At 39.6% G+C, this 25,275-nt stretch overlaps 2 protein-coding genes across 2 annotated transcripts; one reads left to right on the top strand and one right to left on the bottom strand.

The window, feature by feature from the left end:
• The first annotated feature begins 2,163 nt into the window (after positions 1 to 2,163).
• LRRC10 (leucine rich repeat containing 10) lies at positions 2,164 to 3,003 on the top strand. Its single transcript, XM_028110746.2, has one exon. It carries the CDS (start codon positions 2,164 to 2,166, stop codon positions 3,001 to 3,003), a length of 840 nt encoding a protein of 279 aa, XP_027966547.1.
• Positions 3,004 to 7,123: 4,120 nt separating this feature from the next.
• On the bottom strand, positions 7,124 to 24,227 carry CCT2 (chaperonin containing TCP1 subunit 2). The gene is made up of 16 exons (XM_028110954.2): positions 24,139 to 24,227; positions 23,305 to 23,379; positions 23,135 to 23,200; positions 22,413 to 22,524; positions 22,007 to 22,083; positions 21,778 to 21,890; positions 20,593 to 20,795; positions 18,805 to 18,905; positions 18,475 to 18,602; positions 16,510 to 16,613; positions 13,049 to 13,168; positions 12,540 to 12,668; positions 12,238 to 12,341; positions 11,847 to 11,946; positions 10,776 to 10,917; positions 7,124 to 7,408 (listed from the first exon to the last, which is right to left on the bottom strand). Exons 1-16 carry the CDS (start codon positions 24,139 to 24,141, stop codon positions 7,378 to 7,380), a joined length of 1,608 nt encoding a protein of 535 aa, XP_027966755.1. The 5' UTR covers positions 24,142 to 24,227; the 3' UTR covers positions 7,124 to 7,377.
• Positions 24,228 to 25,275: the final 1,048 nt, after the last annotated feature.

Raw genomic sequence — 25,275 nt, 5'->3', positions numbered from 1 at the left:
AAATCTTGAAAAAAATGTATTTCTGGCAGGTGTTCTGAGAAGAGATGGTAGACGGAAAGCACCTGGCACAGTGCTTAGTATTCAGCAGATTGGTTACAAATAATAACAGGTAGCAATCATTGTTCTCGTCATTTCTAGGGGCAACAGGGCAGCGGCTTCATGACCATCTGTGGTCACCAGTAGCCAGGCTAAATATAGAGGCAAAGTACAGTACTTGTTGAGAGGAATGTGGTTATTCAGTTATTACAGTACAAATCAACAAAGCAAAGAGAAGGCTCAAGATAATAGCCTCTGACAGTCAATGCGTAGAAAGTCCAAGGACGTTCAGTCTTCAGTTGTGACTGAGAAGAAAGGTGGGTAGTGGCCCTGCATCATCAGAGAGCTCTGAAATAGCCATTCTCGTGGAATGCTCTTCTCCTGCTCTGCTTAGGCTGTTAGGAGCAATTGAACAGTAAAGGCACTGGAGGAAGGTGAAGAGTATGCCAAGCCTCCCCTCAAACCCCGGCACTCTATCCATATAGCAGGCAGGCTGATAGATTGTCTCTTTTGGAATAGGTTTAAAATGTAGGTCTATAGTTTAAAAAAGAAAAAACAGTCAGACAGCACAAGAGGGTACTTGCAGAAAGATGGAAAGGTCAGGATTCCTATCACCCCCAAACCTTCAGGCAGATTCCCCAGAGATAATCACTGTTAGGTCTCAGCTATCTTTTTATGCATACACAAGAATATATGCATATTTTTTCACAGATGGGCTCATAAAAAACTTCTGAAACCTGCCTCCCCCCCCCTTCATTTATCTTATCTTTGCGTATCAGTATACATAGACTTACCTCCTTATTTTTATCAAATGCTCTATTCACTAAGATAATGTAATAGATACACTCCCTGATCTGGATGGCTTAACAAAAGTGAGGTTTATTTCTCATTTATCTAAATCCAACTGGTGGTAGGGAATGTGTGTGTAGGGAGGCAGGGAAGTGTTCTGATCCTAGCACTTATTCAGGGATCCAGGATAACCAAGGCCCTGCCAACTTCAACATGTGACTTCTACACGGTGGCTTCTAAGGTCACCCTTGGTGTTGATATCCAGCAAGCAGATGGGGAAAAAGAGTGTGCAGGAAGGCAAGGTTTTATATGAGCCAGGCCTAGAAGAGACACGTATCACTTCTGCCCACATTCCACTAGCCAGAATTAGACTCTCTGCCCAAGCCCAGTAGTAGGCCCTGTCCTGGCTGGATAGCTGCTTCCTACGACTGGACACTGTGGAGGAAAAGCACAAACCTTAGGTTGGCAATTAACTGTTCGCTGCCACAGACGCATCCTCATTTATTTAAGCTTCAGGAGGCCGGCTTTCCTCTTCTTTCCTGCTTTTCTACTTGTCTTTTGTCAAAGGCAAATTGTAAACTATGGAAAACTATTAGAAGGATAGGTACACTGGTTCAGATGCGGTGGGGGTAGGGAGGAACACTATCAAGGAAAAGCCTTTAAAAAGATGCATATCTTTGACCCAAGAACACATCTAAAGGAACTGTCCTAGGGAAATTAGTGGATGACTGCTCACACTGCAAGTATGAGGATGATTGTAAGCCAGGTAGGTGCCCGACATTACAGACCTGTATGCACTTACGATGCCTCCATGTAATGGAATACAGGTGGTTATGCAAACACAAAACTATGTGCATAGGTTATGACAAAAGACTCCTAAACAGTGTTAAGTAAATTTTTAAAAATAAATTGGTTACTTGTGGCAAAAAGGCTAGAGGACATACATTAAAATGTTTACAGTATTTATCCCTGGTAAGAGGACTATTTTCTTCTGTTACACATTTATATAAGGTCTGAATGTTTTATCATTAGAAAAAACAGTGAAGCTATTTTCAGCTTGAAACAAACAAACAAAAAATGTAGATAAAGGCAACCGGAGCTTAGGTGACTGAAAGCAAGTCTGTGAATCAAACCTGGCCTCCCAGACCCTGTCACCCGACACTCAAGTGGCTATCGTGAGCACTTTTCTCTGTCGAAGTGACTGGCTTTTGTCAGGCCGATCCCAGGTTATGACGGGAGAGGAGAATGGGCCTCCGGGCAGTCCGCAGCAGCCCCCGCCCCCGGGGCGCTCCATCGGCGAGTCAGTGGGCCGGGACTCACTGTGCCTCCGGCCTCGGCATGGGGAACGCCATCAGGGCCCTGGTGGCCTTCGTCCCCACCGACTGCTGCCAGAGCTACGTAGTCAGAGACCTCCGGGAGATGCCAACGGACAAGATGGTGGACCTGAGTGGGAAGCGGCTCCACCGCTTCCCCGCGCACGTGTGCTCCTTCCAGGAGCTGGTCAAGCTCTACCTGAGTGACAACCGCCTCAACAGCCTGCCTCCTGAGCTGGAGCAGCTCCAGAATCTGCAGATCTTGGCCCTGGATTTCAACAACTTCAAGGCTCTGCCTCAGGTGGTGTGTACTTTGAAACAGCTCTGCATCCTCTACCTGGGTAACAACAAACTTTGCGACCTCCCCAGTGAGCTGAGCCTGCTCCAGAATCTCCGGACCCTGTGGGTGGAGGCCAACTGCCTCACCCAGCTGCCAGATGTGGTCTGTGAGCTGAGGCTCCTTAAGACGCTGCACGCAGGCTCCAACGCCCTGCGTCTCCTGCCAGGCCAGCTCCAGCGCCTCCAGGAGCTGCGGACCATCTGGCTCTCAGGCAACCTGCTGACTGACTTCCCTGCTGTGCTGCTGCACATGCCCTTCCTGGAGGTGATCGATGTGGACAGGAACAGCATCCGTTACTTCCCCAGCCTGGCCCACCTGTCAAGTCTGAAGCTGGTCATCTATGACCATAATCCTTGCAGGAATGCACCCAAGGTGGCCAAAGGTGTGCGCCGTGTGGGAAGATGGGCAGAGGAGACGCCAGAGCCCGACCCCAGGAAAGCCAGACGCTATGCCTTGACCCAGGAGGAAAGCCAGGATGGAGAGGCACCTGCTCTGCCTTCTCTACTTCTTCCTCCCAACTCCTGAAAAGCTTCAGCTGTCAATCAAGGCCAAGGACACAACCCCAGTGTCTTCTGGACACCTCTCCTTTAGAGTGCAAAGGATTGCTCTGGGATATGTGGGGTGCCTCTGCCAGTGGGGGCTGATCAAGTGAGAAGAAATGCCTCAACCACACCAAGAAGAAAAAATTTCTGGCCAACATCTCTCCCAAAGCGAAGCTGTGTGCTCTGGGTAGCATGAGGACTTCTTTGCAAGAAAATCAGCTTCTCCAAACAGCTATTTTGAAACACTGAAGAGTAAGAAGGGCCAGGACATTTTGTCCTTCTCCACTCTCCAGAAGTGGCTGGTCAAGATGCTCATGAACGCCTCAATTAGGGTATTTACTAAAGAATTCGCCTGGCTCCAGCCCTTTGCAGGATAAATTGTGTTACTATGAATGACCATAAGTGATATGAAAATACTATTAATTCGGGCCGCTTATAAAAGACATTTTTACCTCCTCAGTCAGACTCACAACACAACTCTGTGCTGTTGCAAAGGCTCAAGATGAAGCTTCTTCCCTCCAGCTCAGTGCATGCTGTGAGAAGACCCGATGGAAAATGCCTCCTGGTGGAGTCCGGCTGCCACTTTACACTTAGAGGTTCATGCTGACTTAGCTGGTTTTCCCTAGAGGGTATGACCCAAGATCTGCTCTCAACTGCTTCCTGTTACCACAATGCTAGAAGTCATCTAGAAAGTAGAACCCCTTGTTGGCAATGTGGTCTTATTAAAATCAAGCCCAGTTGTAATCCTGTCTGCCTCTGCAGAGTCCGTTTATTCACACTAACGAAGCAGAGCTGAACTGAATCCCTTTCCATTGAGGGAAACATTTCCAGAGCCGTTATTAGAATAAAGGCAGTAGGTGAAAAATGTTTATTTGAACCAAGCATCTGGAAATCTGAGTTGCAGGTTGTGGTATACATAGGACGCTTCTGCCTCTAGCTGCAGCTTCTCAGCCTTTGCTCTGATTTCTGTTGATTTTTGTAGACAGGGTCTTTTGATGGTCAGTGTATAACTTAGATATTTTGGCCGTTTTTTAAAATGTAAATTGTGACCTTTTCTTCTACACATAAATACATCAACCTCAAAGATACTGCTGTCAGTGGGTGATTTAATATAATATAGTCCTTTATGTTTTTGAACCCTTCCAGCATGGACACAAAAAGTGTCCTCTTTACTAAAACTTTGTGTTTAGCTTTTGAAAAGTTACTTTTGCCATAAAAGCAACTTTACCCAGCAATGTTTGGTTCTAAAATGACACTGCACAGACTATTTTCAAGTGTTTTCCTACTATAAATATTTCTTGCTAAACCAGAGGAAGAAAACGTTTCATATCACAATCTCTTCCTATTGCTACCTCCCAGTCTGTAGAATATTTGCAACCGATTAGACTGCCAAGAGATCCCCTTTAATCATTCAATATAATAGGCTGTCAAATATTTAACTCCTTTAGTAACCAGTCCAGATTTCCACTAGGCAACTAGATCTACAGTTTATTTTCTCATGTCTGACTAAAACGAAAACTATATACTCAGTAGATGCTAGAAACGTTATGCCAACAGAACTGCCTTCTGAACTGTGTCTACAGCCAGCCTTATAGATGGCTCTGATTTCTTTTGACCCTGTCTTCCTCCTCCTAAGATTCATGGGCCCACCTTTTCCACCCCTGTAGGCTACAGCCATAAAACAGAGTGATGCCAACTGACCTGTACAGAGTTCTCGTCTAAAGAGCTAACTGGTCTGAATCAAATGTCAAATTATAAACATTTGGCACTTAGTCCAGTGGTTTTCTTCTAAAATAACATACAACAAACATTTCTCAAACAATATGGTTAAGGGTTCACCACTGCTCCTGCTACCCAAAAATGTTTTCACTACAGGATTTCAATCAATTTTATAAAGCATGTAAATGCATATTAACATTTCTGTAACCCTCCGATGTTTTCTTGAAATTCTGGCATAATTAGAAAGTTAAAAAGGGGAAAATGAAGCACCAAATATAACTTTTTACTCATAATTTTAAAAGCCCTGAAACCCAAAATGTATGCATCAGAGAAAAATCTTTTTTAAGAGTACGTGAGTGCACACATGGGGTGGGAGGGGCAGAAGGAGAGCCAATCCTAAGGGCCTATTACTAGACAATATTGGGGGTGTGGGGGATCAAGATAGTATTGAGACAGCCAGATAGGAGTGTTAGGAGAAGTCACCACCCATGAGGCTAGATGAACAGTGAACAGCAATGTTACCCTAATCTAGAAAGAGCTAAAAGGCATGAAGAAAGGGGCTACCAGTGAAACTGTAGTTGATAGGTCTCACAGGGATGCAGCCATTTCCAGAGACAAAGAGCAAAAGCCGGAAGAAAATATCAATTCCCTAACCCCATATCTTGCCAGTGCCTCCTGAGTTAAACCACAGGAAGTGGTGAGGCAGTCAGCAAGGAAAGTGGGTGGGCCCATGGCCTCCAAGCAGGCAAAGAATGGATCCTGGCTTGAAGACAGTAAAAGGAGAATAAAGAGTACACATATTACCCTTCAAAGAAAAACTGAAGGCTACTTAGAATAGATTTAAAAATCCTAAGCACTTAAGACAATTTTTCATGTCCTTACTATTAACATACATTCCAAATCTCTATTTCCATGTCACAAAAGTTTTGTGAAAAACTCACTGCTTACGTATTTACTGTTTCTGAGTTATAAGAAACTCCATCCTAAAACTGTTATAGGAATAGCAGGGCCTAGGTTGGTGTTTAAGTTCTGACTGAAAAGACATTAAAATTTGTGAACCTGAGCTAGTCTAGGTCTATGACAACAATGTAAGGTCTTCAAAGGATATGAATTCAAAGAGGAAAAGAGGCATGGGTGTATTTTTGGATATAACAATGAAGCTCCCATGTTTCTACCTCTTTTTAGATTAATACTTAACAGGTGTATTCTTTTTAAGACCTCTGGAGAAAACATGCCCAAGTATCCTTTTAAGATCTTACTCCAGGCTATCTAGCACTCTCAGATGTTTAAACCCACTTCTACTGAAACCTCTGTAGGTTTTCTTGGTCATGATATGCTCACCTGTTCCACCCGAGGTATGGAGATGAAAACAGATGTTACGATGTGATAAAGTACTTAAAAAAAAATCAGTACAATTCTCTTTGATAATCTCAGGAAAAGCTTCTCCTTTATGTGAATGTTGGAGGACATACACTAGGATCACAAAAAAAAACAAGTTTTCCCAGTTTTAATAGCTTCTACAAAAGTAATATTAAAATGTTTAGACAAACTTTTTAGACAAAACCAAAACAGACTGGGGGCGCTTGGCCAGCTCAGTCGGTAGAGCATGTGGCTCGATCTCAGGGTCATGGGTTCAAGCCCCACGTGGAGCCTACTTTAGAAAAACAAACACAATAAAACAGGTTGTTTTATCAGCATTTCTTTGAAAACCCTTTTGCTCCTCTATGGGAATAAAATATGTCTCCATTAAGGTAGCAGAGATACCCTGTAAAAACTCAACCTACTGCTAGCTAGACTTTCACTTCTGCCATACATTGAGGCATTAATAACCTCCATATCTAAATTCACCTTTAAACCATTAACTCAGTACATACCTATCCCTATTCCCACTCTTTCTAGAATCCATTTGCCAAAAACAAAAAATCCTGACTGATCAACAATCAACAATGCCTAAATCTCACCACATCCATCTTTTTTTAAGATATTACCCATTAAAGCATCAAAGGTGCTTGAGAAACAACTTGTAACAAATGACTTTTAAAACAGGACTCTTTCAAACTTGAAGTAACAGAAACCACGATCATTTTGCCCTATGTAAGAGACAGTACTTAGACAACACAAAATTAAACTGAGTACTAAACTTTTAAGATACTTTCACTAAATAAAAATTAAACAGCTAATAAAGGTTACATATAATTACAAACCAAGAGATTAACCTATGTTTATGTTTATCACATCTGACTTGGACTTGACAAGATCATTATTTCATAAATGTGTACGGTCAATCATCAGTTAAGCCGAACAACTCCATACTGAGAGTATAATCATTTGCTCCCATTAAATAAAAAAAAAGTACAAACCACCACTAAGACAGATAAGAACAATTAATTGTTCAAATTTTTATTTTGATGCAGTATGAGAAATGAACTTTTAAATCAACTAAATTTTATGGATAATGAAACAGCAAATAAATTAGACCCATGTTAAAATAGAAGGTCAGTTAAATGTCCAAACTTAAGGATATAAGAGCCACAGATAAACTTCTCAATTCCACAGTCTTCTTTAAAAGGTCGAAGTCTTTCAAACACAACTTTGCTATGAACTAACTGGTCCAGAGCTCAACAGCACATGGGAATGTTTAGCAGGGGTGGTGATCGGGGACACGTTTCCTGCAAGTATTACAAAACAAACACTTAAGAAAACGCAATTGTAAAATTGAAAAGCGTGACTATAACCAAGGGTTTATATTAAATACAAACACAGCTGAAATCCTAATTTTATCAAAACCATTATAACCAATCCCTTATAACAAGGATGTTTCTACCTCATTACTAACATCCCTCATTATTATTGTATTAGTAAGAAGACAGTACAAAATCTGTGGAATGTGAAGACCCATAGGTATTTAGCAATTCTCAACTTCTCATCCAAACAACCTATTTAACAAATAACATACTCTCCAAAAAAAGGTTAATTCAGGTTTTCAACTAATGTGTGAGGGCATTTTACTAAATCAAAGACAAAGACAGTTTACTCGTAACCAGAATTTGTAAAATGATAAGGCTTTGGGGCCTCTAGATGAAAATCTCTGGATCATTATTCTAAATAATGAAAATGAATGCCAGCAGATAGGCTAGTGATAGGGTCAGGTAACTCACCGAAGTATGTAAACAGTGCCTTTCAATACATCTTAGATGTTAAACTTTTATTCTCTGGTGAGAAAATAATGACTCTCTCAAGAAGGAGGCAGGGCAGGGCACTAGAGAATTTTTTTACTTAATGCCTATGTAAGCACTGCTTCTAGAGTAGAGCAATCATTCTACAGAAGCAGAAAAAGTATAAAAACAGAGCCAAAGAGTACAGCATACTGGGGCAATATAAAAAATATAAAGAAAGATCTTCCAACCCTGGAAGCTTATGGGAGTATGATTAAGAATGCTGAAAGATATCAATACAGAAAAATTTCTCCAGCAGGTGTCATGGGGCAACTAATCTGGAAAACGAGTCCCCTGGAGATTAAGTATAAAAAAAATTCCAAGGTTGAGATAAACACAAATAATTACTCATGTTTCTTTACTACAAATTACTGAGTATGTCTACTAAATTTAATAGACACTTAAACCACTAAAACAGTGGTATCAGATCAAATGAGGTATTTTAGTGTATTTCAAATGTGGTTGAGGGTGCCAAGTCACTGCAAAGATTTCTGAGGGTGGGTGCAGTTATGTGACCTTGCCGTCAAGCCAGAAAACTTTACAGACCTGTTTCCTTTTGCTATCATTCTGCTTAAAAAGACAGGAGAAAACAGAACCACACTCAACCATCTTTGCTGGCACAGCTTCCAAGAAACTTTCTCTCAACTCCTCCTTCCCTCACCAAGGCTCCATTCCAAAATAGGACCATTCCTCATTACCCTACCCTAACCAGTACCAGAGAAAGAGAATCTTCAGATTTTTCAGCCCAGTCCCCCTTCCACTACACCACAGATTTAAATACCACTCCCCTTTTCTCTCCACATCCAAATCACTATTTTCTCCTCTTTCCTTCTTCCAATAATAAGAGGATGACAGCTGCCATTTACGGAAGCCGCTGAAGGGGTGCAACAGGGTTCCACACAAAGAGATTCCTCATAACAGAATCCACTTGAGGTGCAATCTCCTGACAGTGCTCCTCCTTCCCTCCTGTTCCCAGGGACGAACTCCCTGTGGTCCCCGTGCTCCATCTAAAACCAAGCCCTTCTCTCGTTCTCTCATTCCTCCTAACAGCTACTCAGTGGGCTGCTCCCTCTACTGCATCCATCACCCCGCTAGCAGATCACTCCCACGTACAGCACTGACTGTTCACAGTAGAGACCCAGGTCCTCTAGCTCCCATCCCACTTCCCCGCTTCCATTCACAAGAGACTCCCTGAGAAAGCAGTCTATATACACTTCCGCCAAGTCTTCCTTTCCTGGCTCTGTCAAACCTACTTCAGATTTCTGTCCCCTCTACTCCACAAAACTGCTTGTCAAGAATACCAACGGCCTCTGTTGCTAAATCTAATCTTTAAGGTCAATTTTCAGTTTTTATCTTACTGGACCAATGTATTTTATCACTGTGGCAGTTGATCATTCCCCATCCCTAAACACTTTCTTCGTTTAGCTTCTGAGGAAAACCCCATCCCTAGTTTTCCTCCTACCTCAGTGGCACCCAGGCCCCAACCTTCAAAATTTTGTATTATGGAAAATTTCAAATGTACAGAAAAGCAGAGATTAATATAAAGAATCCCCATGTATCCACCACCCAGTTAATAATTATCCTTTACCTATACTTCATGTTCCTTTTTAGTGTCCTCTGCCAGTTGCTCTGAATCTTTCCAAACTCATTACTGGAATTCTCAAGTGACCAGTGCCTAAAACCCCTTCCTTCCTTTAAGCTACATTCCCTCTCTTGGGGACACAACTGGTCTCATGGCTTTAAATACCACATGCAGGCTGACAACTCCTAAACTTACAATTACAGCTCAAGCTTCTCTATTTCAGCTTCAATTACCCAACTGCTTCCTCAATGGAAAGCTCAAATGCCAAAGCTTGACCACCCCACCGTCCTTACCCAAAGTCTTCTGCATCTGAGATAAGAAAAACTCAGTTATCCCAACAGAAACCTCAGCTTATCCTTCATTCCCTTTCCTCTCACACCTTATATCCAAACCATCATCAAATTCTGCTGGCTCTACCTTCAAAACCTTTTACCAACCCCTTCTCACCACCCTTCCCTCTGTCTCCTGGTGCAAGCAATCATCGTCTCCCATCTACCTGAACCACCACCGTAACAGGCAAAATTAACGTTTTAGTAACTACTACTAAGAACAATTAAAATTATTAACTGAATCTTCAAAAGTTAAGATTTTCTGGCTGCTTAACTATTTTTTGTGTGAATGAGTTTCTGTAAGAATTTGACATCTTAGAAAAACTAATGAGGGGCCCCTGGGTGGCACAGCTGGATAAGCATCTGACTCCTGGTTTCAGCTCAGGTCATGATCTCAGGGTTGTGAGATCAGGCCCCACAAAGGACTCCGAGCTCAGCCAGGAGTCTGCTAGAGTTTCTCTTTCCCTCCCCTGCCCCTCCCTGCACTTGCGCTCTCTAAAACATATAAATCTTTAAAACAAACAAAACAAAACAAAAACTGCTGAAATAGGAACACGTAAGGAACTCTGCACATTATGAGCTTAAGATAATCTATATGAAAAACGGTACAGGACAGAAAATGACTGGAGCAAACTCAGCCTGGTGAAAAGACATTCGTTCTTAACACTACAGCCCTCGCCCCCATATAATCTGGTTCTTCATGGACCTTTCAATCCTGAGAGCTCCCCTGTGTCACCCATACCTCTCTCCCTCTAAGCTTTTCTGATTTAAAGAGTTGTGACTACATATTTTAAATAATGTGCATAATACTTTTTAGCTAGGCAGAAATGCCTTTTTCTATCAACTACAATGACCAAATACACATTTATCTATTTGTTGCTTCCTAAAAACTGTTTAAGTGCTACGATACCTTGGTGCTGCTTTGATAATGTTGTCCACACGAAGAATCACCTCTGCTGCTTCAGCTGCACTCAAAAGAACTTGTCGCTTTACTTGGAAACTTTCTGTTATACCCAGTACTGCCATATCTCCAATGGTACCTTCCTTCATATCTAAAAAGAGAGTATTTACTAAATAAGCAACAATAGTTTTAACTAAATTATCAAAATATCTCTAATGACTTACAACAAAGTTATAAATCGTTATAAAAAATGAGATTACAAGACTCAACTACTCAATTTAGTTAGAGCATTCTCATCAGTCTAATACTCAAGGAAAGCCTTTTAAGAAAATTAAAAGGTCAACTACTGATCATCTGTACTAATGAAGGACAATTAGCTCAGGTAATGGAAAATTTACACAGAACACTCAATCACCTATCTTTATTACCTATGTAAATGCGTGTCTATATACGTGTACATATATATATATGTAAAATTACTGCGGAAAATGTGCTTATCACTAATCCCACCATGGATTAAGAACTGAAAGAATTCAAAAGTCATCTACTTTTCCTCTTGTGAGAATCATACTTCACCTGACAGATCATAATTCATTAGCTCTCTCTTCTCCAGTAACAGGATTATCTACCCTTTATGACTATTCCTGTAATGTCTTGGACAGTTCATTGGGAAATCTTTCAATTTGAATTAAATTTGCCCTTTTGGCCACTTTTATCTATGTAAAGACCTGCACTCAAGAATGCCTCAGAGTAAGTTTCCTGTGAGAGTAGGATTTAATATTTATTATAAGAAATTTAATAAGGTTTATACTTATTTCAGGATATTACTACTATTTATATATTTAAATCCTACAGTCAACACATAATAAACTAATTACAAGTCTTCTAACTAGTTTTATACCCCTTATGGAAGAACAGTTCTGACAGTGTTGAGAATATGAAGTTAAACATTCTCCTAGGACATATAATGGCTGCAGAGGCAAGCGCCACAGAAATCTTCTCTATGGTTATCCTAAGAATTCATCTTAAAAAAAGAATTTGGTAAAGAGTTACTCTTAATTACTACAGTCGTTTTCTTACCCAGTCCAGCAGTTGTACTGCCTTCACTATGGGCAGCTCGGAGCTGTGCCACCAGATCCGCACTGTCATAGCCTGCATTATCAGCTATGATAGTTGGCAACTATAAAGTGAAAAAAACAAATGGTTTAACTATTCTACAATAAGAAAGTTGACTTAGTCCTAACTAGGACAGCTTTTTTAAAATTATACATTTAGAAACAATTAAAATTGTTCCTTTCAATTACTGCTCAAAAAAAAGATAAGCTCCAGAATCAAATTTAAGTGGTGTGAACCAGTTCTTTATCTTAAAAGCCAAAAATTAGCAAACGTGTCCAAGAGAGAAAAATGTATTCGTTTAAAAAACCATCAATACTCACAAAATGTGTAAGTTCAGATGTCTTTATCAACTTACCATTCTCAGGGCTTTAGCATAAGACTCCATTGCAACAGCTTCTTTGCCTGGTGTTCTACTGGCAAGCTGTGTCACAGCATGAGCCATCAGCATCTCAGAACAACCTGCAGGTGAAAATGAAATTCCAATAAAATACAACGTTTAGTTATCTCCAACACACTGACTTACTGATTTCCCTTAAGACACATCAAGCATTTTAAAATTAAGTGCAAACGCATTATATACAAACTTTCTAGAAATCATTAAGGCCAAACCATTACTATACTTTAATAAAACATGTTTAATATTTTTAAAACACTTACCTCCTCCATAAACTGTTCTAGAATCCTTCACAGTTTGGGCAAGAACACAAAGAGCATCATGCAAAGATCTTTCTGCTTCATCTAAAATTTGTTGAGTGGCACCACGAAGAACAATGGTACAAGCTTCACCTAAAGTTAAAAAATAATATTCTTAGGTCAGTGAATACAAAAAGTAAGAGTTTGCCTTCTATTATTTATGTAGATAGTGGTTATGATTATTATTTGGTTTTAAAGGCTAACATGTCCTCTGCTGTTAACGTTCTTTTTGATAATTATTCATGTTCACAATAGTTCTAAGTTATCGAAGAAACAATCATGTTGAATACATACTGTTCACATCAGCAAGGTTAACGTGAGTTTAACCTCAAAAGAGACTGAAATAAACATGCATCCTATGCTTCTCACTAATTAAGACACATCATACTCTAATAAACAGAGTATTTCTTTTAACTTCAACAGAGCCTATCAAAGATTTAGGAACCTAAATCAGGATCTACATAATCACTCACCAAGGGCCACCCCAGAAAAGTGGATGAGTTTATCTTCTCCAATCATGACTTCCTCAATTAGCTTGCAACTTCCGAGCTTCACTAGTTCTGGGTGGTCAAAGGTAGAAGCAATTTCACCACCTATGAACATAAACATATGTTAATTAAATGCACATGATGTTTAAAATTTGTTTCCTAACAAGAACTAATGAAGACATTTTTTAAGTTGACTGCTTACTTATAGGCCAAGCCCTCTTTGAAGCACTTCATATAAACTAATCTTTACAATAACCTTCATGAGAGATGCTCTGTTATTATCTGATATAAAACTAATAAAACTGAAGTAAAGAGATACTTAAGAGTTTCTTCCAAAGTTACATAGCTCAAGCAAATAATACGGTGAAGCTGGGATTCAAATCCACGTAGTCTGTCTTTAATGTGCACCCTGTATAATACTATTTCCCAAAGGTTATTTTTTTTTCCCTGAAGGTTAAACTGGGACTTTACCATTTACTTTTAAGTCTGAATTTAAACTCCGATTCTCTTTTTGAATCTAGTCTACAAGACCAGTAGCCTTATGATCCAACTTCCCAAAACATGAAAGTATTTGACTAGTTCTGTTATGTTTACAGATGACATTAGAAACTGCTTACAGGACACCTGATACCTGCTAATCATCATGATAACTGAAATCTCAGAATGCCCCTATAAGGCCCAGAAAAAGGGGAAATGTATACTGAGAATTTCCCAGAGCAAACTGAATGAGATATCAAAAAAGTAAATTATTTTGGGGCGCCTGGGTGGCTTAGTTGGTTAAGCATCCAACTCTTGGTTTTGGCTCATATCTCAGGGTCGTGAGATCCAGTGGTGCAGGCTCGCACTCAGCGTGGAGTCGGCTTGTCCCTCTCCCTCCCCCTCTGCTGCTCCCCTCCCATGCACTCTCTCAAACAAATAAATAAAATAGTTTAAAACAAAAAGCAAGTTTATTTTTATATCTTATTCCTATTCCTATTTTCCCTACATCTCCCATGGTGTAAGCTGAAAGATTCAGCCATTTCCTTCCCTGGTTCCTTTTTTTTTTTTTTTTAAAGATTTTATTTATTTATTTGAGAGAGAGAGAGAATGAGAGATAGAAAGCACAAGAGGAAAGAGGGTCAGAGGGAGAAGCAGACTCCCTGCTGAGCAGGAAGCCCGGATGTGGGACTCGATCCCAGGACTCCAGGATCATGACCTGAGCCGAAGGCAGTCGCTTAACCAATTGAGCCACCCAGGCGCCCTCCTTCCCTGGTTAATTGTAAAACTTCAGTTTCTATTTTAAAATCCTTTTCTCTAGTTCTTTACTCTCTTTTAATAAAGTAGATTCCCTCCACCATCATCAACCAACCCCTCTTTTCCTACTCCTTACTGTTAAGTCTGAATAATTGATACTTTATTTTACAAAAAAATCTATTAGAAAGAACTCTGGTCTTTCCAACTCTACTCATTTATGATTATCTGTTTAGCTAACTTTTTGACTTTTGATTGGCCTGAGCCTGAGACTGCTGTGTGTTCTAGGTGTGAGACACAACAGATATTTGGGACACCCCATACCCCCAAAATGAGACTAACTTGGCTTACGAGAATTTCGTTTATCCTAAATTCACTCACTTACCTACATTTGCTGACAAAATATTTCTATAGACATTTACAAGTACCAACTTCATGCATCCTGACACCACATAAGCTAAGGATGGGAGGCACAACAGGGCCAACTTTGCCGTGGGTTGTGCATGGTGCAATCAATATTCTTCTGAGTATATGTGGCAATTTCATGTATCAAGTCCTTAAGATATCAACTTATCCCATGAATGTGCTATCATTCACATTTATTTCTTATGTCATTATCTTTAATTTTATTGCCTTAAAGGAGGAATTACACCATAAATTTTATCACCTTAAGCATCAAGTATGTATGGCTCTTAAAGAACTTTAATTAAAGCAAGTAAACCCACGTCAAAGTAATTAATGAAAGAAAAATCTCTCTTTTTAGGTCAGAAGACCATGCTTCTCAAAATATTAAAAATGGATTAAGAAGTTATTCTAAGATGAAACCAATTCTACCCTTACAATAATTAGTACACTTTTATTTTTAATACTCATGGCACTTGAAAACTGAATTCAACATTCCTAGTGGCTTTGTATCTCGAACCCCTCTCCGTAATTCTCATTTCAAGATCTCAAACCAACTTTCCAACCCATTCATTCATTTTCAAGGGCCTGAAAATTAAGAGTAAGGGCTGCAAAACTTAGTTTTTCAACGGCTACTTAATTAACAGTTACTTTAAAAACTATTACGAGGAAAAAAAAAACTATTGCTACAACAAAGTCAACAAGTTGCAACGCTATGTCATTTTGACGGAGACATTATCTTACTTATAAACATTTCTATTCCACACAACTGGGATTATGAAACTCATACCTCTGTTGAGGGGTATTATAGTATACTAACTTTTCATTATTCATTGCTGGATTGTTTCACACTTATTTCAACATTACTTCCACAATTTTTTTAAAAAGATAAATTTATTTGACAGTGGGGGCGGGGCGCAAGCACACAAGGAGGAGTGACAGGCAAAGGGAGAAGAAGCAGGCTTCCCGCAGAGCAGGGAGCCCGATGCAGGGCTCGATCCCAGGACCCTGGGATCATGACCTGAGCCGAAGGCAGACGCTTAACCAACTGAGCCACCCAGGTGACCCATTACCTCCACAAATTTAAAAAAATTAACAAACACAATGTTTAAAAGCACTTGACCCACTCTCTGACATATAATTAAATGTTCACTAAAAGTTACTATTGTAACTATCACAAAGGACGCAAAGCGAAAGGACGCAAAGCGATCGACTACTCAGCACTAGAAGTAAACAATGAATAAACTAGATAAAACTCAGTCTTTTTTTAAATTTTTTTGTTATGTTAATCACCATACATTACATCATTAGTTCTTGATAAAACTCAGTCTTTTTTTAAGCTTTAGTTTCTTTAGAGGAGGGGTAGATCACTGGTTCTGTGGGTTTGTGAGAAAAGATCTAGTATCTTTAAAACAATATAACAAAGATGGGGCTCCTAGGTGGCTCAGTCCTTGAGCGTCTGCCTTCGGCTCAGGTCATGATCCCAGGGTCCTGGAATCAAGCCCCGCACTGGGCTCCCTGCTTGGTGGGAAGCCTGCTTCTCCCTCTCCCACCCCCCCTGCTTGTGTTCCTGCTCTCACTAGCTATCAAATAAATAAATAAAATCTCTAACAAAACAAAACATCTATAACCTATGGCAAACATGGCATATAATTCGGTATATAAGGATGTCAAAAAACTGTAAATCAGATTTCAGAATATTTATATTCTAAGCCCCTTAGAGTATTTCTTTGCACTCTCAAAAGTTACATTTACTAACATTCAATAAATCCAAGAGTGATTAGTGTTAGAAATTAATGCCTTTTTTCCCATACCTGTGACAAGAGCTAGGCGTTCCACACCTGCAAAATCTGCGTGTTCAATCGCCATAACACCAGCAGCACCAAAGAGCTGTTCAGGATAATTATAAATTAACTGCCTATAAATAAAATAAAAATGTTAAAAATTGCTATTTCACAAGCCTAAAATACATGAGACTAAAAAACATGGAACCATTTTTACCTTACCAATAAAGAAATACAAATTAGAAATACCATATACAAGAATTCATAAATTACACAACTTAGTGCATCCATGCTAGCACTGCAAACAAGTTTTTTATATTGCTATTGATAGGATGAACTGGACCATAACTCTGAAAAGCAATGTAGCAGAAATGCATCAAAAACCATATCAATGTTCAAATGCTTTAATTCCACTCCTGAGGCTCTACAGCAAGAAAATGAATTCAGATATTAGAAATCTTTAATGAAGGTAGGTATAAAAATTTTTAGAGAACAGCAAAACCTGCCAATATCCTCAATGTCCACTACAAGTGTGTTTGTGTACATCACAATTTACCAATTATAAAAACTGTAATGTTAAGTAAAAATTTATATTGTTAGGTTAAAAAAAAGGCAATATACAAAAGTTTATAGCATGTGTTCACAGCTAAGTGAAAAACTGAAACTTGAACACCACACACATACACAAGTTGACTTAATGAAAGAATGAATTTCAGGAACGTTAGACCTCAGATTCTGTTCCTTCTTTATACTTTTTTATTTTCCAAAATGAAATGTTATTTTTTAATAGGAGTAAGAAGAACAGGTTTAAGTTTGGAACTTAAAAAAAGGCCAAAAAATTTTTTTCATTAGGTGTAAGGGACCCCTGTGTGGGCTCAGTCAGTTTAGTTTCCAACTCTGGATTTCGGCTCAGGTTATGATCTCCCGCTCGTAGGACTGAGCCCCACGTCAGGCTCTGCCCTGGGCATGCAGCCTGCTTAGGATTCTCTTTGCCCCTCCCCGCAAATATTTGATTTTTCATCAAATATTAACTGTCAAAGTTAACCACTGCCATTTCATTGCTAGAAATGTGCTGTTCCTCTTGGTATTTTCACCATTTAAAAAAATCCAAGAGATCTAAGCAGAGGTAAAATTAGACACAAAGGCCCTGAGGTGGGAATGAGCAAACAGTTCAAAGCAGTGGGTTCAAGCCCCCCATCCTGGAGGGGAATAGAGAACTTCTTGCCAAAACTCTAGCCTGGGCTTCTGGGGCAAAGGGGGACATGGTGAGTATTAAGACTCCTCCACTGCCCACTCTAGACGCTGCTATGAGGTGGCACACACTACCACTGGATCCTAAATACCTGACCCTGTAATATCAGGGTAGAAGCTGGCCAGAGAGCCATGGAAGAAAGCTGTGAGCCCAGAGTGCCTGCCACCTGAACACTGATTCCATGTTATGCTGACTCAGGCCACTGGAGTGGATATAGTCATGACTTTTTATAGAGCCTTTTCTAGCTTTACTGAAAAAAATTTTCCATTGCCTTTGAAAAAAATCCATAAACACCTTAGATACTAAAAATTAAGAAAGAAAATGTGGGAAAAGTTTACACATACTTCTTCATACAAATTAAAGCCCTAAAACTCTATTACTTTTCATTTCTTCATTCTTATTTTATTCCTTTGCTATTAACTTTCTGCTACTTCAAAGTCCCATCATTTAAGATAAAACTGAAGCTCTCCACCAAATATATGTATATGATTGCCCAAAATTAAGATGCAACTGCCAGATCAGAAAACTATTACTGTTAATATGAAAAAGTTTATTAGTCAAGTAAATTAACATAAAACATCACCAAAAGGGTGATACATATGCTTTGCTGTAACATTCTATTTGGAAAAAACACCAGTTCCTAAGTAACAAGTCACTAATTCAATATGAAGTATTTGCATACATCTTTGTAGATATAAATCATTAGATTATTACAAATATTGTTAGCAAAAGCACATACAGACCTGTTGATAAAGCAATTTATCCCATGCTTAAGAATACGTTCAACTTTCTCCTTCATTTTTTCCTTTTCGGCATGTTCTATTTCGGCAACCTTTGCTGTAGAATCAACTCTTACCCTGGAACCAAATATCTAAGACAAAGGAAAGCATAAAAGTAGTAACACTTTCATTACTCCTGAGTTGCACAGCATAAATATTTTTATGTAAATACACTAAAATTACATATTTGAATACATTTATTATGTGTTCTAGGTTTTTTTAGTGCAAGTGATTCCCAGCCTGAATTTATAAAGCAGCTAACAATTAGAATTCTAAGAAATGTAGTTAACATACCTTTATCTTGTCTGTATCCATACCAGTATTTGCAATGAGAATTTTAGCATTTTCAATTCGCTTCGGTTGATTTACTCCAATTTTTTTATCCAACAGAAAGCCTACAACACATTGAGTATTTTAGTAAATACTTCAAAAGCTGTACTGATAAATCTTTATGTCTGCTTTATCAAATTACTTTTTCAAAGAACATGCATTTAAGTCCAACTCACCAAGTTCCTAGAACCTATAAAGCATTTCACTAAAGCAAGTGATCATAAAATCAATTTAGCAGGTGGAAATCTAAGGACACAGCACAAACCTTAAGAATAAACACAGTATTTTGAAACTTCTGTTTCACATATATACAAAATATGCAGGTGTGGATTGTAATATAAAGCTAGTAAGTCCACTTTCATTAGCTTAAGACCAACGCAAGAGAAAAACTGTGAAGATTCAGGAAAACGAGGTATTGCTAGAGATTACTGAACTTTTTAAAGAACTGAGGCTGGTGATAAAATGAAAAAAAAAACAAAAAACAAAAAACAAAAAACCATGTACAATGGAGTCAAACAAACCTAACCCCAACCATGCTCATGCTGCTTACCGGCTATGTGTGCAACCTTGGACAAATTAACCTTAGCTATTCATCTGTAAAACAAGAGTTAACCACAGTGCTAGTTTCTAGCCTGTGGGCCTGTAATTTGGAACTCTCTCTCCAGGCTTCTTTTAGATGTATAACTTTTACCTTTTTAAGACATTATCATCTTGGGTTTTCTGCTCTATTCAGATAAACCTAATTCTCAATCACTAGTTCAACATCATGAGGAATAAAAGAGATTTTAAGTAAAATTCCTATTAGAATGCTTGCACAGAACATTCAAGAATGGTAGCTATCCTTGTTTTCATTATCTTTCCCTACCACTAGGCCCTATTAGAAATGCTACACAGCGCTTGCATACAAAATCAACAAAGAATATTTTTAGAATTGTTACTCCTTTGAAATAGAGAGAAATGGGGCGCCTGGGTGGCTGAGTCGGTTAAGCGTCTGCCTCTGGCTCAGGTCATAATCCCAGGGTCCTGGGATGGAGCCCTGCATTGGGCTCCCTGCTCAGCGGGGGGAGTCTGCTTCTCCTTCTCCCTCTGCCCCTCCCCCCCCCCACTTGTGCTCTCTCTTCTCTCTTTTCTCTCAAATAAATAAAATCCTTAAAGAAAAATGGAGAGAAATGACATACAGCAAAACCTGGAATACGAATCACTGGTAAAACACACCCTTGTTCCTGTTTCTCCTCTATAACAGAACGTTTACACATTCCACTCCATAAGCCATTTTTAAGTACAATATAAAGATGTTTTGAAAATTCATACTCTAAGAACAAAATACATTATTACTAAGGAAAGAGCAGTTGCTAAGACTTATTTACTACTTTTTAAGAACACCAAGAACTATAACCTTAATACCCACCAATTAAATGATACACAAACTCTTCCTGGAAAAAGTGCCATTTGAGAATAGCTGACTTTTACTAAAACTACAATTTCTCTTTACTAGAGACTGCAAGAACTTCAAGGTATAAAGTAAAACCTAGAGATTATCAAAGAAATGCTGGGACGGTGTGAAATGAAGCACACAGTAAGTATAGTAAATGGATCAAAAAGACAAAAATGGTTGCAATGATTTCTATTCTTAAATACAAATTTTCTGCCTTTGTAAAGTGTTACCAGTCCTGACTAGCTAAAATCCTGATTCACTATTTAGCCCTCAACGTCTGATCAAAGCTTGTTTTCCCACATTCAACATATTCCTACCTTCGTCTAAATAGGAATCTGCCAGACTTCCTCCTAGCTTCTTGATGACGTGAATTGCCTCCAGATTACCAGAGCCTTTCAGTCTGAGAACAGCTTCTACAGCTAACTGAGTAAAATGGTCTTTGTGATGAGTAAGAAGTTTTGAGGATAATGTTGTTCCCGCAATGTTCATTAAATCTTGACGGAATTTAACTTCGTCAGAACTAAAAAAAAAAAAAAACCAAAAACACTCATGCCTGTTTTTAAAATGCTTCTTCAAAAGTATCAATCCTATTTTTCTTCTCAAAATTTATCCAAATACTTATCAATAGATAATTTCACCCGTCAGGGCTCTAAGCCATAGCAAAAGAAAGTTCACAGTAACCAAGAAATGCAAAATTAAAGGATACTATTTTCCCCACCATTTGGCAAAATACCAAAAGAAACACAACAAAATACCAAATGCTTCAAGAACCTGGATAAACAGGTATTGCTATACAGATATTAAGAGTGAAAATTTATGAAGGTTTTCTAGAGGATTACTTGTAAATAAAAAGGCCTTAAAATACATATACTTTTGGACCCAGCAATTATCCCTCTTCAAACATTTTTTTGGGTTTGTCACAACTACTATTATAAATCTAAAACTTATCAAAACAGATCTCCGACTACAGATAGATAAATTACACTACTATTAAATTATTGCAGAAAATTGGATGCCTGGGTGGCTCAGTTGTTTGGGCGACTGCCTTCGGCTCAGGTCATGATCCTGGAGTCCTGGGATCGAGTCCCGCATCGGGCTCCCTGCTTAGCAGGGAGTCTGCTTCTCCCTCTCACTCCCCCCCCCCATGCTCTCTCTAATAAAAATCTTAAAAAAAAAAAAAATTATTGCAGAAAATTAAAACTAAAAATATTATACTATTGCAGAAAATACAGACACCCAAAAATATGCTTTTTAATCAACTAAGTTAGAATGATTACATAATGATTCTATTTGTTTTGTTTTTCTTGATTTTTACATGCAAAAAACTGGAAACCCAAACTACATCTCGAGTGTAATGTGGGGGTCTGTTTTGTTATCGGGGCAGGATGAGGCAATAGGGTCATGTTTGTGTATACTTTTCACTGTTTTCCAGACTTCCTGCATTGAGCCTATTTTGAAAAGAATGTTAAATGTTTCAAACAGTATTATTTTGGTATACCAACCCATGATCAACTGCTGAATTCAACAGAGCCTGTCTTGCCGCCTTTGTGGCTTCTCTCCAACCCGCAATGATGGTCTGTGGGTGAATCTTTTTTGCAATCAAAGATTCTGCTTCCTATTAATAAATAGTGGAAACATTCTTAAATAGAAAACACACAGAAAGGACCTGACTACTTCTGATACAAGAGCAAAAAAAAAAAAATGAGGTTAAAATTGCTCAAATACTTTTACCCTTAGTAATTCTGCTGCTAAGACAGTAACAGAAGTAGTGCCATCGCCAACTTCATCATCTTGAACCCTTGACATATCTAGAAATAAGAAGCTAGTTAGTAACTCATTTGTATTTGATATAAATGCATTCTAAATTACTTCTCCGTTAGCTTACCTAATTCTCCAAACATACCCACAACCAACCTGAATCTCACTTATCTAGGTTTCCTCACCTGACAAACTCTTTGGAACTTCCTTCTCAGTCTGAAACGTTTTATTATTAATAATTGCGTGGCACTCCAGAAGTTTATATTTTAATAATGATAGTAATTGAAAAGGGGACATCAATTAATTGAAAGTAGTCAACAAAGCCTATTTAAAAATGTGTTTCAAAATGTTAATGAAACCTTATCATTTTCAGACTCACCAACTAAAACTTTAGCTGCTGGATTGTCCACACCGATGTTTTTTAGAATAGTTGCACCATCATTGGTTACCATAAGAGAGGCATCTCGTCCACTGCTTAACAGAATTTTATCCTAAAAGGAACATACTTGATTCAAGATATAAATACATCTGAAGAATGCATGGGTCAATCTGTACTCTCATTTACTGCTAATGTGTAAATACTCTGGATGGCAATTTGGCAGTATCCATTCAGTTTTTTTTTTTTTTTTTAATGCATACACTCCATACGCAAACCCTGGTGTCCGCCCCTAAAAACACTAGAACAGGGAGACATTAACAAAGTTGTTTCAGCACTGTAATAGCGAAAACAATGAATAAATACAAAATATAAATATCTACACTGAAAGAGATTTTAAGACACAACCTACAGAAAAAGTACATACAAATACCTATTATAAAACAAAAAATATATAACACATAATACATAATATGCACATAAATCTACATAAAAACAAGTATCCGGAAAACTTACATCCAAACAGAACTATGGTTGTCACAGAGGACTTTAGCTGTAGGAGTACTGTTTTGATTTTTCAGAAGGAGATCATATCCATGTCTTACGTATACAAGAGTTAACTTTCAAAGTTTAAAAAGCATCCCCCAAAAAGTGAGCTATTAACTAGATTTCCAAAAATGGCTCTAAAGCAGAATCAAAACATAAGGATTCCTTGCTTTTCTTACCATGCCCTTAGGTCCTAACGTGCTCTTTACCAAGTCTCCAATAGCGATGGCACCAATAAAAGAAGACTGGAGTAAAAAAATCAAAGATTGAAAGTAAAAATCAATTTTACAGTCTTAAAATTCCTAAAATTATAACTGGATCTTTAAAAGTATGGGAGAACAAGGCTCACCAGCCGAGCAGTCTCTGCTCTCTCTTCATCAGCTCCAGCCTTGAAGATGTTAACAGGTGCGAGGGAAAGGGACGCCTAAAAAGGAAAATCAACAATCAGTTTGGACACCAATATTAACACGTATACATAGATGCGTTCCACCAGAAATACATGTACATATTTAAGAGAAAATTAATTTACAGCATAGCCTACTTTTTCAAACAAATGACGATCTCCGTCATTGGAGCGGTCATTTACTTAGGGGGAGTGAGGGACTTATACAACCTGTTTAAGCAAGGAGTTTACCTTTGGGGTCTGCAAGTGCTCTACGAGTAATAATTATACACCAAAAAGAATGACTGTTAAATATGGCAAGACTTAAGATGACTTTAAGGATAAAGCAGGCAGGGGCTGCAGGCCACTCGTGGAGGCCACTCGCGCAACAACCGCCAGGCGGACGAGGCAACGCGGCCGATTCGCCTCCATCTTCACCCTCCAGCCCTTCCAGACCGGCTGCCCCAGGCTCCGCCCCGAGAGGGAGGGCGGGGCCTGTAGCACCCACCCGCCGGGGCACTAGAAATTTCTTCGCTCGGGTTGACCCCCAGGCCTCGCGTTCCGCGACTATGGAGAGTCAGCACAAAACGCTGGCAAGGAGGACCACACCTCCCCGTTAGGTATGGAGGGCTTCGCCGACGGGCCCGGCGCAAGCCAAACGCCTAGGCCCGCGCCATGTGCTGCGGTCCCCGGGGACAGACATGAGGAGCCCCCGGCCACGGGAGAGCAGAAGGGGTAGCGGGCGGGAGGGCGCGGCGGGACGAGGCAGGGTTTGGGCAGGGCCAGTGGGGCCAGGCTCACCATGGTTCCGAGGAGTTCGGCACACACGCTAATCCCTCAGCTCACACCGGGTACCAGAGGGAAGAGCAGCCGGAAATGACGGCACACGCTCTCCTGCAGGGGGCGGAGCCCCGGCGGGCGCGCAGCTCCGGCCTGGCGCCGCCCTCTGGGGAAGGGAGGGTGTGCCGGTTTTGAGTGAAAGACCGCGGTCAGAAAAGCAGCGCGTCACGCTGGGGGGCGGGGCTTTGACTCGCGCTCCGCCCCCTGCGGCACCACCCGCTCGGGACCGGGGAGGGGAGGATCTGACGTATTGGGTGGAGCCGGGCCGAGTGGAAGTAGAACCCCCCACGAACAAAAGGGACGCCGCCACGCGGAGTTGCCATAGCAACGGAGTTCCAGCTCGCGTGTTTAATTTTACTTAAATTTAATCTTTAAAAAAAATTGCCTTAAAGTATACTAATAACGAAACAACTCACCAACCTCACCACTTCTTTCCCCAGAAGCAAGCACATTCAGCTTTTTCAGTTTGTGGAGCTTTTGGGGATATCATTATCTTACTGAATATTTTTATTGCTATTTTAATTTTAAACGTTATTTATTGAGTTACGAGGAGCAGTTGCATTCCTTTCATTGAATTTTATTTTTTTAAAAAAGATTTATTTATTTGACAGAGAGACACAGTGAGAGGGGGAACACAGGCTGGGGGAGTGGGAGAGGGAGAGGCAGGTTCTCCGCGGAGCAGGGAGCCCAATGCGGGGCTCGATCCCAGGACCCTGGGATCGTGACTTGAGCTGAAGGCAGACGCTTAACGACTGAGCCACCCAGGCGTCCCCCTTTCATTGAATTTTAAAAAGATCTTTTTAATTGGACGTTGACTGTCTAGGACAAAGTCTTGTCAACTCTGATGGAGACATTTACCTTATCTTTGCCCTGCTTGCTCATTTTTCATGTCTCACATTTCACTCGTTCTTTTCCCCTCCACTAGTAGAGATGACTAATATACTTTTACATAATGTGTTAGTAGAGACCAAGATTGATTCCAAATATTTGTTTATAAAAACAAAATTTTCTACTTAACTCTAAGTTGACCGCCTAGGACGGTTACAGTAAAAGGTGCTTTTAAAAAGCCTATTAGTTTTCTATCATCTACTGATACCC

The sequence above is a fragment of the Eumetopias jubatus genome, unplaced genomic scaffold (genome assembly GCF_037043125.1).
Source record: "Eumetopias jubatus isolate StellerSeaLion01/CBP00866 unplaced genomic scaffold, mEumJub1_p1.0 scaffold_8, whole genome shotgun sequence".
Taxonomy (NCBI): domain Eukaryota; kingdom Metazoa; phylum Chordata; class Mammalia; order Carnivora; family Otariidae; genus Eumetopias; species Eumetopias jubatus.
This window is presented reverse-complemented; position numbering and strand designations above follow the sequence as displayed.

Excerpts from the sequence above, each read along its gene's own strand:
- CCT2 (XM_028110954.2), bottom strand. Across the intron at positions 23,201-23,304 it reads GAGCAGAGACTGCTCGGCTG|TCTTCTTTTATTGGTGCCAT; the intron begins GTGAGCCTTGTT and ends TTTTTACTCCAG. Across the intron at positions 7,409-10,775 it reads ATTATCAAAGCAGCACCAAG|GAAACGTGTCCCCGATCACC; the intron begins GTATCGTAGCAC and ends TAATACTTGCAG.
- LRRC10 (XM_028110746.2), top strand. The coding sequence starts at position 2,164 with ATGGGGAACGCCATCAGGGCCCTGGTGGCCTTCGTCCCCACCGACTGC.